At 47.8% G+C, this 18,397-nt stretch overlaps 1 protein-coding gene and 1 long non-coding RNA gene across 5 annotated transcripts in view; one reads left to right on the top strand and one right to left on the bottom strand.

Annotated features, from left to right (window-relative positions):
* The window catches only part of LOC102528718 (neuronal acetylcholine receptor subunit alpha-7), a 107,209-nt gene that overhangs the window by 84,062 nt on the left and 4,750 nt on the right, over positions 1-18,397 (top strand). For all 4 annotated transcript variants that reach the window (XM_072950651.1, XM_072950650.1, XM_072950652.1 and 1 more), the window contains 5 exons: positions 2,482-2,561; positions 7,230-7,397; positions 8,373-8,567; positions 9,624-9,710; positions 13,402-13,511. In XM_072950651.1, coding sequence (XP_072806752.1) covers positions 2,482-2,561; positions 7,230-7,397; positions 8,373-8,567; positions 9,624-9,710; positions 13,402-13,511 — 640 coding nt within the window. The remainder of the gene's footprint in view (positions 1-2,481; positions 2,562-7,229; positions 7,398-8,372; positions 8,568-9,623; positions 9,711-13,401; positions 13,512-18,397) is intronic.
* LOC140689675 (uncharacterized) lies at positions 7,043-18,308 on the bottom strand. Its single transcript, XR_012064705.1, has 4 exons — positions 18,207-18,308; positions 15,256-16,686; positions 10,285-10,377; positions 7,043-7,545 (listed from the first exon to the last, which is right to left on the bottom strand). It is a non-coding gene; the product is annotated as an uncharacterized lncRNA (long non-coding RNA).

Below are 18,397 nucleotides of genomic sequence, written 5' to 3'. Positions count from 1 at the left end.
CAGGAAAATCCCTTCTCTAGACCTTTAGGTTTAGTTTGAAAGCTTATTTCTTCTTTCTTAGTATTCACCCTTTGTTTTTCTGGAGCTGATCCTCAAGTCCATGACCAAGAAAATATACATGGAAAACAAGCTGACACCTTCACATTCTTGAAAATACCTCTGATTGCCTTCATGCTGGAGTGGTTTCTTTCAGCTCTAGAATTTCTCTGTATGATTCTGTTACTGAGTCCAAACTTATTCTGCTTATCGTATGACAGGCCAGTAAATCCAATAAATCAGGAGACGAGGTGTTGGAACAAGGAATAGCAACTTTATTCAGAAAGACATTAGACTCAGAAGATGGCAGACTAATGTCCTGGAGAACAATCTTCCCCAAGTCAGAATTCAGGCTATTTTTATGTTAAAAAGGGGAGGGGTTGCTGTTGGTTGTTGCAAACTTCTTGGTGTTAAAATCCTTTGTTGTTGCAGCTGTCCAGGTAGGTCAGGTCACAATGTTTCTGTAAACCTCCAACAAGACAATTGTTACTCTCTGTTCTACAACTTTTTATCTCTATATGAATCAAAAAGTAACACCCTTCAAAGTCAGAGCCTTGGGAATGGTCTTTCCTGTCTATTTCAGGCTCAAGGCAACATTCTTTTACAGAAGGTGCAGAACCAGCAGGACTAAGCCCAGGAAACAGAGCGCAGGGTTAGAACCAAAGGAACAGATCTAATGTGGAGTCGGATTTGTTCTTCCCTGTTACAACTCCTCTCCCCTCCCCTCTCCCTGATGTCTCTTCTGCTTCTGTTGAGTGAGGTCCCCTGGCCTTTACTCTGAGGTCTTCGTCCTTTCTGGTCTTGCATTTTTTCTTCTCAGTGATTCTTATCAGCCAAACTTCCCACCCACTTATAAAGATGTGTTTCAGAGACCATATTTTAACTTCCAGGTTGTCCTTTGTTTTTCTAAATGCAATATCCACTTGAATTTTTGTGAGGGTATTGCTTTTTTAAGAGGTAATTTTTCATTCCTTTCATTGACTGTTTCTTCTTGGATGCTTTCTGCCCCTGTCCTTGGTTATGTGTCTCACGTGGAAGGCTTTCTTCAAACATCTGATGGTTGTGACTGTCCCAGTTAGAGGACATTGGTGCCAGAAAGGCTGTGGAGGCTCCATGGACGTGGGTGGCCCTAAGCAGAGGTCCTCCAGTCCCCAGAATGAAGGGAACCTAACTCGTGGTGCTGCCACCTTGACTGGCTGCTTACCTGTTCTTGAGGCATGGGAACTTTTTTATTTATGTGTAGGGCGACGTTTTAAGGATACGTTTTAATCAGGTAAGATGAAGACACAGAAATGATGGTCAGGAAGGAAGGAAATTTATACTCACAGTTCCCTAGAAACAAAAGCAGGGCTCGCTGTGCAGGGCCACACAGGGAAATGCTGGGGTCGGTCAGAAGGAAGAGAGTGTGAGGCGGAAACGTAGTCCAAAGCTTTTATTGTCATTTCCGTGGAATGGAACTGGGGAGGCTGGGTAAACAGGACTAGGGCTGGGAATACTTTTGGTGGGCTCTGGTGCGTATGGGCTGTCCTTGCTTGTCTGACGCCTGGCCCTGGGCTGATTAGGGCAAGTGGATGGTGGCCTGGAGGGTGAGAGCCCCGTAAAGGAGGTAATTGGTTGGTTTGTATTTGAGACACACGCTTATGAATGAGTCATTTGCTATCTTTAGGAATTGGCTGACCTGGGGCAGGGGTGCAGGGTGGGGACAGTTCCTCCAGGGTTAGCAAGGTCCCAGATGTCAAAGACATGGAGAACAAGGGATGTTGGTCTTAATTGTGTTTTCTTCCTGTTCTATGGCCTTCCCCTTTTCCAGGGTGGTAATTCCAGGCTACAGGAGATCCTGACTGTGGGCAGGGAGTGGGGATAGGGTACATTCATCCAAACGTGATGGATCTGATTCTGCTGTCTCCACCTGGCCTCCTCTAATCATGGAACCTGGTACCCCACTAGGGTGCCCAGCTCCCTCCTGCACCTGTCACGTCAGTCATTCAAGATGGATTTGTCAAGTACCAGCCGAGCTTTGGGCTCATTCAAGGGGCTGGAACTAGAGCTCTGAACACAGAGGGTTCAGACCCCACCCTCCCAGGCTGAGAGGGGTGCTGGACTTCCACCCACTCTTTCTCCTGCAGATAGATTGAAACTTCTCAGGGGCTGATGGCCTCCTAAGTTGTCTTTCAACTCTCATTTCTGCTAAGAGCTTTATATCCATATGGGGAAAATCAGAGTTCATATGAAACAAGGGGATGGCCATTGATTCCTGCCCTCTGTGCTCTGGGAAGACCTTCCAGGTCAGCTGCAGATGGGGCTCTCAGACCACGGCCGGCTGTCCCGTCTGCCAGCAGCAGCCCGTCTCAGAGCTGCTCGGACCACAGTCACAACAGCCCTAGGGGCACTGGGAAGCCCTCTGCCTGGCAGCGGTGGCTCACGAGATCCTTGTCCTGTTTCTAGTGCTGATGAGCGGTTTGACGCTACGTTCCACACCAATGTGTTGGTGAATTCTTCTGGGCACTGCCAGTACCTCCCTCCAGGTAAGGTCCACTCCCTTTGTCTCCTGCAGTTAGACGGAGTGCGGGGTTGGGGGTGCTGTCCCCAGGGTGCTCACGGGAGCAGCGGGCCAGCTCTGTGGTCTAGGCATCCTTTGCCGCCTTCACACCCACCACTCCTCCTCTGCCTGCACATCTTCCCTGAACATGACAGTGCCATAATCCTCTTTTTCGTCTAGGGATCCCGGCTCAAGCTGTCTTTGCCACCAGGCGTCCTGTGTCCTTATTGTCTGTTGTGTGTTCCTTAAAGTTCAGCCACCACTGAAGCATCTCCCTTGTCAGGTCATCTCCACTCCCCTGACAACCTCCAGACCACATCCTGCACCACAGCCCCCGATTCCCTTTCTGCCACACCGGGTACCTTGGCAGGTGCTGCCCTCCAGGTGCAGGGGTTGGGGAGATGGTGAACCTGTGGACTGGCTTCCTGAGTGTGTGCTTGGGATAGCACTTGCTTTTAGATGTGAGACCAAGTATTTTCAAAGGGGATCATCAGTGATTTCTTGCTGAAAGTCCATTCCTTCCCAAATCACTGATGGCTGATCTTCCTGGGACGGAATCTCTTCCCACCAGCCCAGTCACTGCGGTCAGTTCCCAGGGGGCTGGGCTACTCACTTAGTAACCTGCACGATGGGAAATCGGGCTTCATGGCCTCGAGGGTTTTAACAATCTTTTAGATGATTTTTCACGTGTTCTTTTCCAGGATGATTACCCCACTGCAACTGTTTCTTTAACTTTCTGCTCTCAGGCGACCTGCAGCCATCTCCCATCTCACCACATCCACCCACACCACACACACACCACACACATCTCCCAACCACATCCACGCACTCACCACACACAGACGCAAACACACATATACACCCACATGCACACACATCACCCACCAGACACATACATACACACACAACACCACACATATATACACATCACACCAGAAACACACCACACAGCACACACTCATACACACACACACACCCTCTCCCCCGCAGTCAGCCCAGCCTTGCACGCCCTGAGTCATCTCACGGCAAAGCTGGCCCTGCCTCCTGGGTTCTTGTCTCCATGCTCTGCCTCCTTAGCAGGCCCTGAGCCTCCCGCAGGTGGTCTGTGTGTAACTCACCTTAGAACCACCGGTCCTCACCCTGGGGCCGGGCCCATGCGTGAATAAACATGTGCTGAGTGATCAAACCCGCACAGGCAGACACCATCCGCTCTTGTCTCTGGATTTTGGGGTTTTTTGTCTTAAAGCCTGTGCTTCCTTGCTACTCCCCTGGCCCTTCTCCCCTCCCACGGCCACACGTGCCTTCGTCCTAACATCCTCCAGGATGAGTCTTCCACCGCAATCATGTTTTTGTCCCCAGGCTCGAAATTTGCAGCTTCTCTCACCAGGGCTCTTTAGGACAAAGACCTCCAGTAGTCACCAGTGACTGGTGATGTGGGTTGCTTTGCAGGCAGGGGCTATTTTCAGCCACAGGAGCAGCAGTCCTGACCCCCGAGCTGCCTGTGTCCGGCAGTCCTCAGGGCTCCACGCCTGCACTCCAGCCTCCACTGGGAGGGGCGTTGTGCTTTGACTGTGGGGGTCTGCCCTCCCCTGGTCGGGGGAGCACAGTGCCGTCTGGTTCCCAGCAGCCAGCCTGTACCCGGGCAGTGCAGACCTGATCTAGGAAGCGGCCCTGCCCGCACAGCTAAACACAGGCAAAAGGCATTTCAGGTGCAAGCTTGGTCACAAAATGACTTTTTTCCCTTTTCATATTCTAAAATTTTTAACAACTTTATGGAGGTACAAGTTCCGTATCATACAATTTACCCATTTCAGGTGCGGGATTCCATGATTTTTAGTAAAGGCACAGGGCTGCACCACCATGGCTACCATCCAGGTCTAGAGCATTTTCCATCACCCTCCAAAGATCCCTTTTGCCTTTTGGCAGCTACTCCCCACCCTCAGGCCAGCCTTGGGCAACTAGTGATCTGCTTTCTATCCCTAGAGAGTCTCTTTCTCTGGGCATCTCATTAAAATGGAATAATCCAGTTATAGAGGTGCGTCTTCTACAAGCAGTGTGAGTTTGGGGGAAATCCAACCCATTAATGAGAAGGCAGTGTCTATAATGATGTCCAGAGTCCAGTGGACATTGGATATAATGCTGCAAATTCTGTTTAAAGGAATTTGAGGAGATAGGATGTTTATTATCCTTTCACGATTTGGCTGTGGGTGAGGGGTTCATGTCTGCAATGCTATTGAGTCCTTCCTCCACTTATGTTTTTAAATTTGGTAGCAGAAATTGACAAAGTGCCTGTCCTGTCCCCATGAGCACTGGGACCCTTAGTGTTTTATGTCATCGTTGCTTTCTGGTCCTTCTCTGGGCAGAGAGTTACACGTGGACACAAATGGCTGCAGTGGGCTTATCTGTTCTCCTCCCAGTGACCAGCTGGGAAATTCACCTCCCACTTGTCTTGTCTCTCTTTTCAGTAGAAATGCTAGCTTTTGCCCAGACACCATCTCTGCAACTTAAACTTGTCAGTCCTTGTTCTGTTCCTAGACACCTGCACCCCAATGTTCATAGCGGCACTGTTTACAATAGCCAAGACATGGAAACAGCCTAAATGTCCATCAACAGATGACTGGATAAAGAAGACGTGGTATATTTATACAATGGGATACTATTCAGCCATAAAAAACCGACAACATAATGCCATTTACAGCAATTGGATGTCCCTGGAGAATGTCATTCTAAGTGAAGTAAGCCAGAAAGAGAAAGAAAAATACCATATGAGATTGCTCATATGCGGAATCTAAAAAAAAAGAAATGAACATAAATACAAAACAGAAACAGACTCATAGACATAGAATACGAACTTGTGGTTGCCAGAGAGGGCAGGGGGTGGGAAGGGACAGACTGGGAATTCAAAATTTGTAAATACTGACAGGCATATGCAGAATAGATAAATAAAATTATACTGTATAGCACAGGGAAATATATACAAGATCTTGTGGTAGCTCACAGTGAAAAGAAATGTGACAACGACTATATGTTTGTTCATGTATAACTGAAAAATTGTTCTCTACACTGGAATTTGACACAACATTGTAAAATGACTATAACAATAAGAAAAGTGCTTTAAAAAAGAAAGAAACACTTAAAAAATAGAATTGAAACTAATTAAAAATATATTCCACATTTATTTCTAGATAACCAAGGATTTTTCTCAATTTTTAACCTAAAGAAAATGCTCACCCCACTCTTCACCAAAGACAGAAACACACACACACACACAGAGACACACACACACACCTCTTTCTGATTCTGTTTCTAAGCTCTTTATCATTTTTATCAGCTTCTCTGGGATTTTTTTACGTTCTTTACTTTTATCATTTAGAATTTGAGGATGCACGTTGAAGGCCAGAGCAGGTTTACAGAACTTCTGATTCTCTGCACAGAAATCCCACAGAACAGAGAATGTTGGTTTAGTCTGGGAATTTTAAAAGACAGTAATGCTTCTGCTGAACTTCTCTAGAGATTTTTCCAAAAAACACCCAGCTTGCCCAGGGCAGGTCTAGCTGAAGGCTAGGGCTGAAGTCCTCTCAGGTCTCACCAGGTGAGAGGCCCCAGTGTCCACACTGACTGTTCCTGAAGGGAGCACGACTGAGCCAGAAGGATGTGTGCCCAGTACTGATCATGAGACGTGCAGATCATCAGATGCATGGCGGCGTTTAACCCGCCGGCCCTTTATCAGGCCAGCAAGCTTTTCTCTCCATGAAGACTAGGCTTTGTGTATGATGAACAGTGCATGAGTTGGAGACCAAGAGATTGCTGTGCATTTATTTTTTTATTTTTAATTTTTCCAGCATCATGGAGATATAGTTGACAAATAAAACTGTAATGTATATATGTATATGTATATATTGTGAAATCATTTCTTTCCACAATCAGGTTATTTAACACATTCAGCATCTCACCTAGTTACCTGCTACTCTCTTAGCAGACTTCAAGTATACAATATTATTAACTGCAGTCACCATGCTGGTCATTAGATCCTCAAAACGAATCCATCTTAGAACTGAAAGCTTATGCCCTTTGATCAACCTGTCTCCCATGTCCTCCACCCTCCAGCCCTTGGCAACTGTCATTCTACTCTCTGTTTCTACAAGTTCAACTTTTTTTTTCAAATCCTGCCTATAAGTCATATTTTACAGTATCTGTCTTTCTGTGTCTGGCTTATTTCACTGAGCATAATGCCCTCCAGACTTACCCATGCCATTGCAAATGGGCAGAATTTCTGTCTTTTAAAGGCTGAGTGATATTCCATATAATCCATATACATAAATATTTATCTGTTTATCTGTCAACAATCACTCAGATTGCTACCATGTCTTAGCTATTACGAGTAATGCTGGGTGCATTACTGACAATATGGTACAATACTGACATGGGTGCAAATATCTCTTTGAGGTACTGATTTTCTTTCCTTAGACTCTATTCCCAGGAGTGCGATTGCTGGATCAGTTGGTAGTTCTATTTTTAATTTTTTGAGGAGCCCACCTACTGTTTCCATAGTGGCTGCGCCAGTCTGCATTCCCACCAACAGTGTGAGACTGCTGTGTATTTAAAGCACGTCTCAGCCAGCACCCATTTTGGTCTGTTTCTGTTGCCCGCATAGGCATATTCAAGAGCTCCTGCTACATCGACGTGCGCTGGTTCCCCTTTGACGTGCAGCAGTGCAAGCTGAAGTTCGGGTCCTGGTCTTACGGAGGGTGGTCCTTGGATCTACAGATGCAAGAGGCAGACATCAGCGGCTATATCCCAAATGGAGAATGGGACCTTGTGGGTAAGCCCCGCAGAGACGTGACACTAGCAGCCTAGAAGGAAGCTGCTTTATTCCTGGGCCAGCTTGAAAAGTTTGGGATTTTCCACTCTGCTTTTCAGCGTGAGCAGGTACTAAACCCTGTAGCATTCTCCATGATTTACTGAGAACTCTAGGATGAAAAACAAAAACAAACAAACAATTAGAAAATTACGTGTTTTCCATGAGGAACTTGCAGCAGTGGTAAGGTCACATTTAAACAAGTCAGTGCCAGGATTGACATCCCAGCGCTACTGGAATCTGCACCATCCCTAAAAACTAGGTGGGACAGCAAACCATAGGGAATCTACACTGGATGGTATTAAATAGGAAGACAAGCATTGCATTTATAACGGGGTCGAGTTTACAATGTATTATGTATAATCACGGTGTCTCAGTCCGTCCGGGCAGCTATAACAGAATATCGTAGATTGGGTGGCTTATAGACAACAGAGATTTATTTCTCATACTTTGAAGGCTGGGAGTCCAGGGTCAAGACACTGGAGATTCGGTGTCTGGTGAGGACCTGCTTCCTGGTTCATAGACGGCATCTTCAGGCTGTATCTTCACGTGGCGGACGGGACTGGGGGCTCTCTGGGGTCCTTTTTATAAGGGTGCTAATCCCACTCATGGGGTCTCCACTCTCATGACCTCATCACCTCCCCAAGGCCCCACCTTCAGATACCATCACTTGGGTGGAGGGGGTTAGGATTTCAACATATGAATTTTGGGGGACACAGTCTATAACACATGCAATTCCAATACATTAAAAAAACTGTCAATTTGTTCAAATATCACTGAGATATTCTTAAATAAACATAGTAAACCAAAAGCTGTTACTCAATTAGCCAATGTTTTCGCACTTAGCAAATCCCATGACTCTGTGTATGTGTTGTAACCCGTTAAAGTAAACGGAGTAATTTTGTTCAGTGGTGGTTCCTTCCTCCCCCCAAAACAAAGGAATCCCAGGCAAGCGGAGTGAGAAGTTCTACGAGTGCTGCAAAGAGCCGTACCCCGACGTGACGTTCACGGTCACCATCCGCCGCAGGACCCTCTACTATGGTCTCAACCTGCTCATCCCCTGTGTGCTCATCTCAGCCCTGGCCCTTCTCGTCTTCTTGCTCCCTGCAGACTCCGGGGAGAAAATCTCCCTTGGTGAGTATGGAGTCGGAGCTGGGCTGGAAGGCACCTACCCTGAGGGCAGCTCTGGAGGGCTCCCTGTAGGCAGTGGTCAGGGCTCTAGTGCAGAGAGGTTGCAGGACCACTGTTCAGGGCATCCCAGCCCAGGGAGGCTCCCTGATACAGCCCTGTGATGGATGGCCGTGCCCTCCTGAGAGTCCACGGACTCCTCTGATGCCGCACAGAGGATGGGGATGCCCAGGAAGGTACCAGTTCTTCATGGAGGGCCCTGTGCCTTCCACGCTCCTGCCACCCTACCCCGCATCTCCATGGCAACCAGCCAGCATCCGTTGTGGGCTGGATGCAGTTTAGTTTCATCCAGTACCAGCTTTCACTTAGATATCGCAGTGCACGGGTAATTCCTTATGATCATCCAGAGAAAACTACAATTTAGACTGGCAAAATTAGTCCTTCAACAGCTCAGAGGGTTACTAAAGATCATATTTGGTGCCTGTAGAAATCATTCTCTTTTGCTTTTTTTTTTCTTTTAGTGGTGGCACTGTGAATGAACCCAGGACCTTGTGCATGCTAAGCACATGCTCTACCACTGAGCTGCTACCTTCCCTCCCAGAAATCATTCTCAGCCCCACAACCTTGACCACAAGGCTGGGGCACATTAAATGACTTTTCCAAGGGCACACAGCTAGTAAGCAGTAGAGTCAAAACCAAAAATCAGGCCTTCAAATCACATTTTCTTTTTCCCCCTACATGAAACTATGTCTCAACACTAATGTAATAAAGGAAAGGTGAGATCTGTGTGCTCAGATTCACAATCCATTTTGCATTGTTCTTCTAAAGTTCTGGCTCCTAAGTTCACCTCCCAAGTAACTCCTCTGGGACTCTGGTGAATGACGTGGACTGTCCCCAGAAAAATGCCCATTCCCATAAAGAGAGAAGACCAGGCATTGGGTTTCAGTAATGTCCTGTCTACCACTGCCCCTCCTCCAACACCTCCTTTGGCTCTCAGGCCAGATGGGATTCAGGCCTTACTGTCTGTTCTGTCTCAGGTGCCCCTGTGTGTCTGTGTTTCAGGGATCACAGTTTTGCTCTCCCTGACTGTCTTCATGCTGCTGGTGGCTGAGATCATGCCTGCAACGTCTGACTCAGTCCCCTTGATAGGTAAGCAGGCATCTGGCTCCTCTAAAGACAGGGGCTTAGAGAGCGCCTGGGGTTTCCTAGCACAGGCAAAGAGCAGAAACCCGTCCTCCAGGGCTCTGGAGAGCTGCCTGGCCCCCTTTTCCTGCTGTTATGTGATGATCTGCTATAGCTACTCAGAGTGACCCATGGCCTGTGCTCACCTGGGCACATGTAAGGGGAGGATGGGTCTGGCTTTGTGGTGTGGCTCTGCAATGCAGAAATGGCCCACCTTCCTCCCACAATCCTCCCTCTCCCAATTGTTATGGAGCTGGAGATTTTTACCATTAGAGATTCATTGTTTTATCTTGAGTTGCCATTTTTTCACAAATTCTTTGTCACACTTTAAGCCTTAGCCACTGTTTCCTGAGATGACTCAATGTTGCAGTATAAAGTTAAAGCTTGTGAAGGCAGGTGAACAGGACAAATGTGTTTCGGCCAAGGGTTGGGCTGTGTCCCACAGGCCTGCAAGCACTGTACTTGCCCAGCCTCAAGACCAAAGAAAGAGCCCAGAGTCAGCAACAGAGACATGAATAGTTTAATAGATGGGAGATCTTACATGTCTGAAGCAAAAGGGACCTGGAGCAGCACCACACCATGGACGGCAGACAGCAGAGGGCAGGCAGGGCATGGGAGCAGTAGCCTCTGCTCGCTGGGGAAGAGAGAGACCAGTTAGCGGGGGATTGATGTCATTGGTCCATCGGTTACCAGGGAAACCAGCAGAGGGGCACAGCCCCTCAGGCTAAGTACCTTCATGGGGCAGAGGTCTTCCCTTTGTTAAACTATCAAAAGGGAGCCTTTCTGATGGATAGATGTGAGTAAGGTGTCAGTGATGAAGGAACCGGTCTAGCAGGGGATGTACGGAGAACAAGAGAACAGCTGTCTTGGGTGGCCTGACCGCACACCAGGACGGGTGTCTGGCATGACCTTCTGCTCGGGAGAGGATGCCAGGAACAGGAGGCAGCATCACCTGTTGCCATGTACCTCTCTGGGTAGGAATAAGCAGGAGCATGTGAAGGGGTGCTCAGTGGTCTAGGGGTTAGGATCCAGGACCCTCCCCGCTGCAGCCAGGGTTCTGTTCCTGGTCAGGGAGTGAGATCACCAGGCCAGTTGTGAGGACCAGAAGCAAACAGTCTGCCAGCAGTTATCAGGTATGAGATCCCCACTCCCGTTTGGTGGTGGAGGTCAGAGACAAGAAAGCCATCCGTACTGGCAGCAGCCCTGTGTGGGTAGCCAGGGGTAGGTAGGTTAACCAAGGGGGGGCCTTACAGGGACACCCTGGGCTTCATGAATTAAGAAGCCAAGGCCTTGCTTTTTGGAGCTTCCTGGATGTGTAATGTTTTGACCAGAGAGACTGTTGGTATAAAAAAACCTCTGTGTTTGTTGGATTTCTCTCAGGACCATCCAGGGAGCCAGGAATCATCTTTCAATCTGACATTCTGACCCCCTTTCTACCTTCCAACACGGGGGCTTTCAACAGCAACTTGCAAAAGAAGCTGCCCTTCACAGGGCAGACGGCAGGCCCTGCCTTGCCGGATGAACCCATGGGAACTGGCTTGGGTGATGCATAGCTCAGGTCTAGAAGGATGGGATGCTGTTGGCCTTTGACCTGTGTCCTTGACCCTGGATCCCTCCTTAGGTCACTGTGTTAGTTTACTAAGGTGCTGCAGTAAAGTTCCACAGCCTGGGTGGCTTACACAAGAGAAGTTCATTGGCTCCCAGTTCTGGGGACTGGAAGTCCAAGATCAAGGTGCTGGCAGGGCTGGTTTCTCCTGAGATCTCTCTCCTTGTCTTACAGCAAGACAGTCACCTTCTGCTGTGTCCTCTCATGGTCTTTCCTCTGTCATCACATCCCCTGGGCCCCTTTGTGTGTCCACATTTCCCCTTCTTATATGGACAGGCACCACACTAACAATCTCATGCTAATTTAATCACCTCTTTAAAGACTCTCTCTCCAAATACAGTCACATTCTAAGGTACTCGGGGCTCAGAGCTTCAACATATACATATTAAGGGGACACAATGGAGCCCATCACAGTCACATTTGGGGTCCCCCGTCCTTCCCCTTCCTGGAGGTCCCTGATGCTGACTTTAAGTCTCAGATGTCCACCTCTGTCAGCTCCTTGCAGGTTCCTCTTGGTCTCCATGGGAGAGCAGTGGGTGGCTTCCAGCCTGGAGGGCAGGAGACATTTTTAATCAAGTGTGTTGCTGCACACTTAGCCTCTGAACCAGGAGGCTTTGTTGTAGAGCTCAGCCCCTTGGGAGACCACCCGCTGAAGATTTAGTAACCAGAGTTGGCTATTATGGAGTGCTTTCCATGCCAGCGTTCTCCTACACCCTTGGCCCATGGAATCACTAATCCCTGCACCAACCGTGCAGAGAAGGCACTTCCACCCCTGTTCTGCTCATGAAGACCCAGAGGCCTGGAGAGGCTGAGCAGCCTGTCAGGCTCGCGGATGGCAGGCAGTGGCTGGAGTGGGCGGGGAGAGGGGAATCTATGCTGCTTTTCCTGGGACAAGGTGGAGAAATGCCTCCTTGCCCAGCAGAGCTTGAGGCTCGTGTTCTCAGCCTGAAAATGTGGCAGGAGAGGGAAACGTCATGTCCTGGGACCTGCAGGAGTCCTCAGGATGGACCCGCCAAGCGAGGGATCTTGGTTTTGCACAGGAAAGAATTAAAGAGTGAGTCAAAGAAAAGTGAAGGCGAGATTGTTTAGAGAGATTCAAGCTCCATAGACAGAATGTGGACCGTCTCAGAAAGTGCAAGCGCCCTGAGGCGTGGGGGCGTCTGGGAGAGGGAGGGCGGCCCCGGGGCATGGGGTTTGAGGTTTGCACGGGTTAAGTAATTTCACAGGCTAATGAGTGTGAGGAACCTTCTTGCTATTTCAGGGAAGGATAGGTGTTTCCCAGGAATCGGACCATTGCCCACTTGTTGGCCTTTTATGGTCTGCCTTGGAACTGTCACAGCATCAGGGCGAGTGATTTTCAATATGACAGGGAAGGTATGGTGAGATAAAGGTTGGTCACCCGACTAGTGTCAGAGCCACCTTTGTTTCACCTGGTTCTAGCCAGTCTTTATCACATCCCAACAGCTGCACCCTGTTTCATTCGTCCAGCCTTTGTGTCCTGCCCCTTTCCCCCCTGTCTCAAAAAGACAGTGCAGCGGACCTCTTGCTCAGGATGGGCAACTGGCATTGCCACCCCTCCATGGCTCTTGGTTGATGGAGCCAGACTCTGCCTAAGTAGTCATTTTCCAGGTCTGATAAGACAGGCGGGGGGGGGATGCCCAGGTCTTCCCTGTGAGACCCCCACAGCAGGTCTGTGTCCTGCAGGCATCACAGTGGTGAGGTTTCTGATAATGGTCCATGTGCTTCCTCATGGAGCAACCTACTCTCCATCCTGTGAGGTGCTGTTCTTCCTCACTGAAGAAGGAGGCAGACAGAGCGCCCAGGAATGTGGTTAGCAGGACAGGAGGCAGGGCTCTGTGCCCTGGGCTGGTCTCTGCCCACCAGGAATGTGGGCGGTGGGCTGCAGGCTGGGAGGGAGTCCTGCTCTACTCTCAGGCATCGCTCCCCAGCCCGTGATGGTCAGAACGCCCGGTCTAGGTCCACCTACACTGTGACACTGTGACACTCCATGCCCGAGGCCCCAGGTCTCACCTGCATCTGTTCTCTCTGCAGCCCAGTACTTTGCCAGCACCATGATCATCGTGGGCCTCTCTGTGGTGGTCACGGTGATTGTGCTGCAGTACCACCACCATGACCCGGACGGCGGCAAGATGCCCAAGTGGGTGAGTTCCTCCTTCCCTCCTCCACTGGAAGTGGAGCAAGTCAGGGACACTCCCTATAGGAGGCATCAAGGATGACTTACCTATTTTAAAAACCTCACAGACAAGTGGGCAGAAGACCTAAATAGCCATTTCTCCAAAGAAGGCATCCAGATACCCAACAGGCATATGAAAAGATGCTCAATATCACTAATTATTAAAGAAATGCAAATCAAAATTGCTATGAGCTATCACCTCACACCAGTCACAATGGCTATCATTAAAATTCTAGAAATAATAAGTGCTGGAGAGGGTGTGGAGAAAAAGGAACCCTCCTGCACTGTAAGTGGGAATGTAAATTGGTGCAGCCACTATGGAGAATAGTATGGAGGTTCCTTAAAAAACTGAAAATAGGCTTACTATACTGTCTAGCAATCCCACTCTTTGGCATATATCTGGAGAAAACTATAACTTGAAAAGACACCTGCACCCCAGTGTTCACAGCAGCACTATTCACAATAGCCAAGACATGGAAACAATCTAAATGTCCATCGACAGATGACTGGATAAAGAAGTTGTGGTCTACATATGCAGTGGAATAGTACTCAGCCATAAAAAGACTAAAATAATGCCATTTACAGCAATGTAGATGGACCTAGAGATTATCATACTAGGTGAAATAAGTCAGACAGAAAGACAAATATGATATGGTATCACTTACTTGTGGAATCTTTAAAAAAGACACAAGTGAATGTATTTACAAGCTAGAAATAGATTTATAGACATAGAAAACAAACTATGGCTACCAAATGGAAAAAGGGTGAGGAGGGAGGGATAAATTAGGAATTTGGGGTTTATAGATACTAACTACTACATATAAAATAGATAAACAACCAAGACCTACTGTGTAGCACAGGGAACTATATTCAATATCCTGTAATAACCTATAATGGAAAAGAATAAGAAAAAGAATATCTAGATATATAGAGATCTATAACTGAATCACTTTGCTATACACTGAAACTAACACAACATTGTAAATCAACTATACTTCATTTAAAAAAAAATCTCACGAACAGCTAACATTCCTGAGCAAAGAGCTGCATTTCTCACCTGTCTCCCTGTCTCTGCATGGCGGACAGTGTGCTGAGCATGCTCTCAGGGCCCCACAGGCTGTCCTGACAATCTGACACCCTAGAGCAGGGCTCATACTGACCACCCTGCACCTCTCACTGGACGGTGTTTCTAAACCTGCTTTCTGCACGTACACTGTGGAGAACCATGCAGAGGTTAGAAGCAACGCCAAAATCGGCACACAGCCACTGGCTGGATCTTCCGAACAAAACGAGGAGTGGAAAGAGTGAGAAACAGCACATGCAATGTACAAACACACACATTCAATAGACATAGGAAAGTAATCTAACTGAGAGCCTATAAAATAAAGGTTAAGTCGTTCACAGTCGGGGAGGGGGAGAGGATAAAAGGAAATGGATGGAAAATAAATGTTTTAATAAAAACAGTCTGGAGTCTTAGCAGGTATGTGGCATGGATTCCCAGCGCCTGAGTGGTGCTGTTGCATTGTGACCCATGCTGACGCATCCCCACCCACAGGCGGTGCTCCTTCAGAGTCCAGTGTCCAAAGCTCTATACCCACCCTCACCCTTGGTTGGGGGCCTCACAGGGCCTGAGCTTGGTGATCCCCACCTCTCAGAGCCCAGGCACATCAGTTCTGCCCACCCCTCCAACTTCTCACTTGGATCCTACAAACCTTCTAGTCTTCCTGTCCAGAGAACACGTCTTAGGGACGGTTGGAAAGTAAAGAAGCCCTCTCGTGCCAAAAGAGCCTGTCTTTGCAGACCTGTAACCTTGCGTCCAAGTTCAGAGGAAATCTGGGCCTCACCAGGGCGTTAAATGCAGCTGCAAGATGTAAGAGGCGTTTTGTTAACTTCTGTGAGCAGGGAGTTCCAGGGCTTTCTAAAGGGCTTTCTAAAAATATCCATTGTGTGATCATTTATGGTTTTCCTAAAGTTAACTTAGGAAGGACCAATTTTTTAAAAAAGTTGGCTTTACAGAGTGACTGTGTCCTTGAATTCGTTTCCACAGCAAGTCCTTACACTTAATAACTCTCTCATTGCATCAGCGGTAGAGTGAGCTCCGGGGAGTAGTGCCACCTCCCACACAGTCACATCACCAGTCTGCAGGCTTGTCTTGAGAAGTCCCTCCCGCTCAGAGGAAAAAACTCTGAGACATATTAACACTCATTCATCTGCATTCTCGTCCGAGTTTCTTGTAAACCTGATACACTTTGGTCTATCCATCCGTTTGAAATGGACATTTACATGTTCCAAAAGTCAAAGTCAAAGTAAAATTTGACTTTTTAACTTTTATTTACTCCTATTCCGACTCCTGCCCCTCCCCCCACTTCTACCAGCAACTGAGAACCATTCCAATTAATTTCTTTTTCCTTCCAGGGTTTATGGAAATTGAAAAATATAAGCACACATTCTTATTTCTGATGTTTTGACTGATATAAAGATAAAGGAATTAAGGCATTAAGATAGAAAATCATTTTTAATGATCTGGGAGCCCTTTCCTGCTCTAGAGAAATCTTAATTAAGAGCATATGCTAATGATGCACCTTTCAGCTCAAGAGCACGCTCAGGCCAATGGTGAAAAGAAAATATGAAACTAGTGTTTCCGTCTCCCTTTATATAACACACTGCGTTTTTCTTTCTTTCCACGTATATCTGAGACATAAACAGCCTCCAAGGGCCACTGATTATGGACTGTTGCTATGAAGACGATCCTGCTGGTGCGGTGACATTATGTGACATTTGCATAGCCAGAAACAAAACCATGCCCTCTGAAGAGGTCACAGGCACACTCTGATCAGTGCCAAGAGGAGAATCTCATCTTTTGAGATGCTTTAGCCTTGAAAGCTAAGGATTCAGGCCGTGAAATTCAAAATAGACTTAGCTTGAGATGTGCCCCGAGGATGTGCAGTCCCGGACGCAGCAGGTCCAGGAGAAGCTCTGGTGTGATGCCCTGTGCCGCCACCTCTGGGTTTGGGCAGATTCTTTGGCTGCGCAGTGTGCTCCCTCCAGCCATGGTCCAGGCTTTCTGGTACCTTCTGAGAGGGTTTTGGGCTAACGTCCCAGGAGGCTTGAAGAGAACTTAGCAGACTTTTTGACCGATGAGGCTGCAGAAGTCAGAACATGTTAGGTGTTAGATGACTCAGACTCACTGTGTGACGTTGAGCCGCCCCCCCTTTTTTTTTTGCTTCTTTGAGCCTCAGCTTCTTTATCTATAAAATGGGAGAATTATCCTCATCTCACAGAGCCCTGAGAGGCCTGAGAGAGATGGCTGGTCTTACAAGCCTCCTGTGGAAGGTCTGTGATCCTTCAAAACCCTGCAGGGTCTGCAGGCTGTCTGGTCCGGGCTCTGGAGTGTTGTCCGTAGGGTGTGGGCAGGATAGACTCTGCTGTGGACAGAGGGTGATCCTCACAGCAGCCGTGAAACTGCTCTTACTCGTTCTTATTCATCGCCATCGCCAAGACCAGTCTCCTTATCTTTGATGCTAAGTCATAAAAATGGTTACCACTTGCTGCCTGTCCTTACAGATGGGGAACATGCCTGCTATCCTGCTGATGGAATTTACCCACCATCAAAAACCCAAATTCTAGTCAGTATCTGGATAACTTCAGGGAAAGGGCCCACTTTTCATGCATTTGTCTAAATAGGCTTGCAAGAAATTTTTTTTTTATTAATCTGGATTGAGGTTTCACATGGCTCCCTTCTTTCCATTGGAGGGAGAAACAAGAAATCAGTGATTTCTCTCTAGCATCATCTATGCAAGTAGGCAATATATGTTCATAATACACTTTAGACCAGAGGCTGGCAAACTACAACCCTGTTGGCCAAATCCAACCTGCCAACTGCTTTTGCAAATAAAATTTTATTAGAAGAAACCCTGTTGGTGGGAGAGGGAAATAGCTCAGTGGTAGAGGGCATACTTAGCCTGTCCGAGGTCCTGGTTCCCAGTAAATCCATATAAAAAAATTTTTTTTGGAAAAAAAGAAAAGAAACTTCTTTGTTCCTTTGCATATTTGAGAACAGATCTGGGTGGTTGCGACAGAGACCTTATGGACAGCAAGGCTGAAACACTACAATCTGGGCCTTTATAAAAAGTCTGCCAACCCCAGCTCTCACAGTGCTTTCTCCAGAATCATCTCATTCAGTCGTCACTGCAGCCTAGTGGATTAGGCAGAGGGTCCTAAATTCCCTTAGTTCACAACACCTTTGTCTTGGAGTTTTTTGTTTGTTTGTTTTGGATTTTTTCACAGAGCACCTAGGACAAAAGAAATACCTAGCAGTTCTGTGATTTAGACAGGTCAAAACCACTTACTAAATATTTATGCCTTGACGGCTCAGCATCTGTTGGCATAGCACCTCTCAGATCTTGGGAGCACGCTCCCCTCATTTTCTGTTCCACATGACTTTCTTGGCACTTGCCTTTTCTCAGGACAAGTTCTTAAACCTGCTTTGCGACAAAGGGGCCTCATACAAGGAATGTAGCCATCTACTGTGACAGTCTGAACTGCTTCAAGCTGGGGGTTCATGGGGTAACTGACACCTGTTACAAGGTTGCCCTTGAACAATTAAAATCTCCGGGAGGGGGGTGCCCCTGGGAGTTTGCCATGGCCCAGTAGGGTAACTCACACGGAGTTAGAGGTGGTGGTCCCTGGTTACAGATGAGGAGGGATCAGAGAGGGTGACTTGCCTAGCTCAGGACTCCCTTAGAAGCAGCCCCTTCCCCCTACAGGTCCGTCTCTCCCCCGAGATTGCAGTGCGCCCCTGGCTCCTTGCCAGGGTGATTTTCTGCCTTGCTTTATAATTGCCTCACATTGGAT

Source organism: Vicugna pacos, chromosome 27 (assembly GCF_048564905.1).
Source record: "Vicugna pacos chromosome 27, VicPac4, whole genome shotgun sequence".
Lineage (NCBI taxonomy): Eukaryota > Metazoa > Chordata > Mammalia > Artiodactyla > Camelidae > Vicugna > Vicugna pacos.
This window is presented reverse-complemented; position numbering and strand designations above follow the sequence as displayed.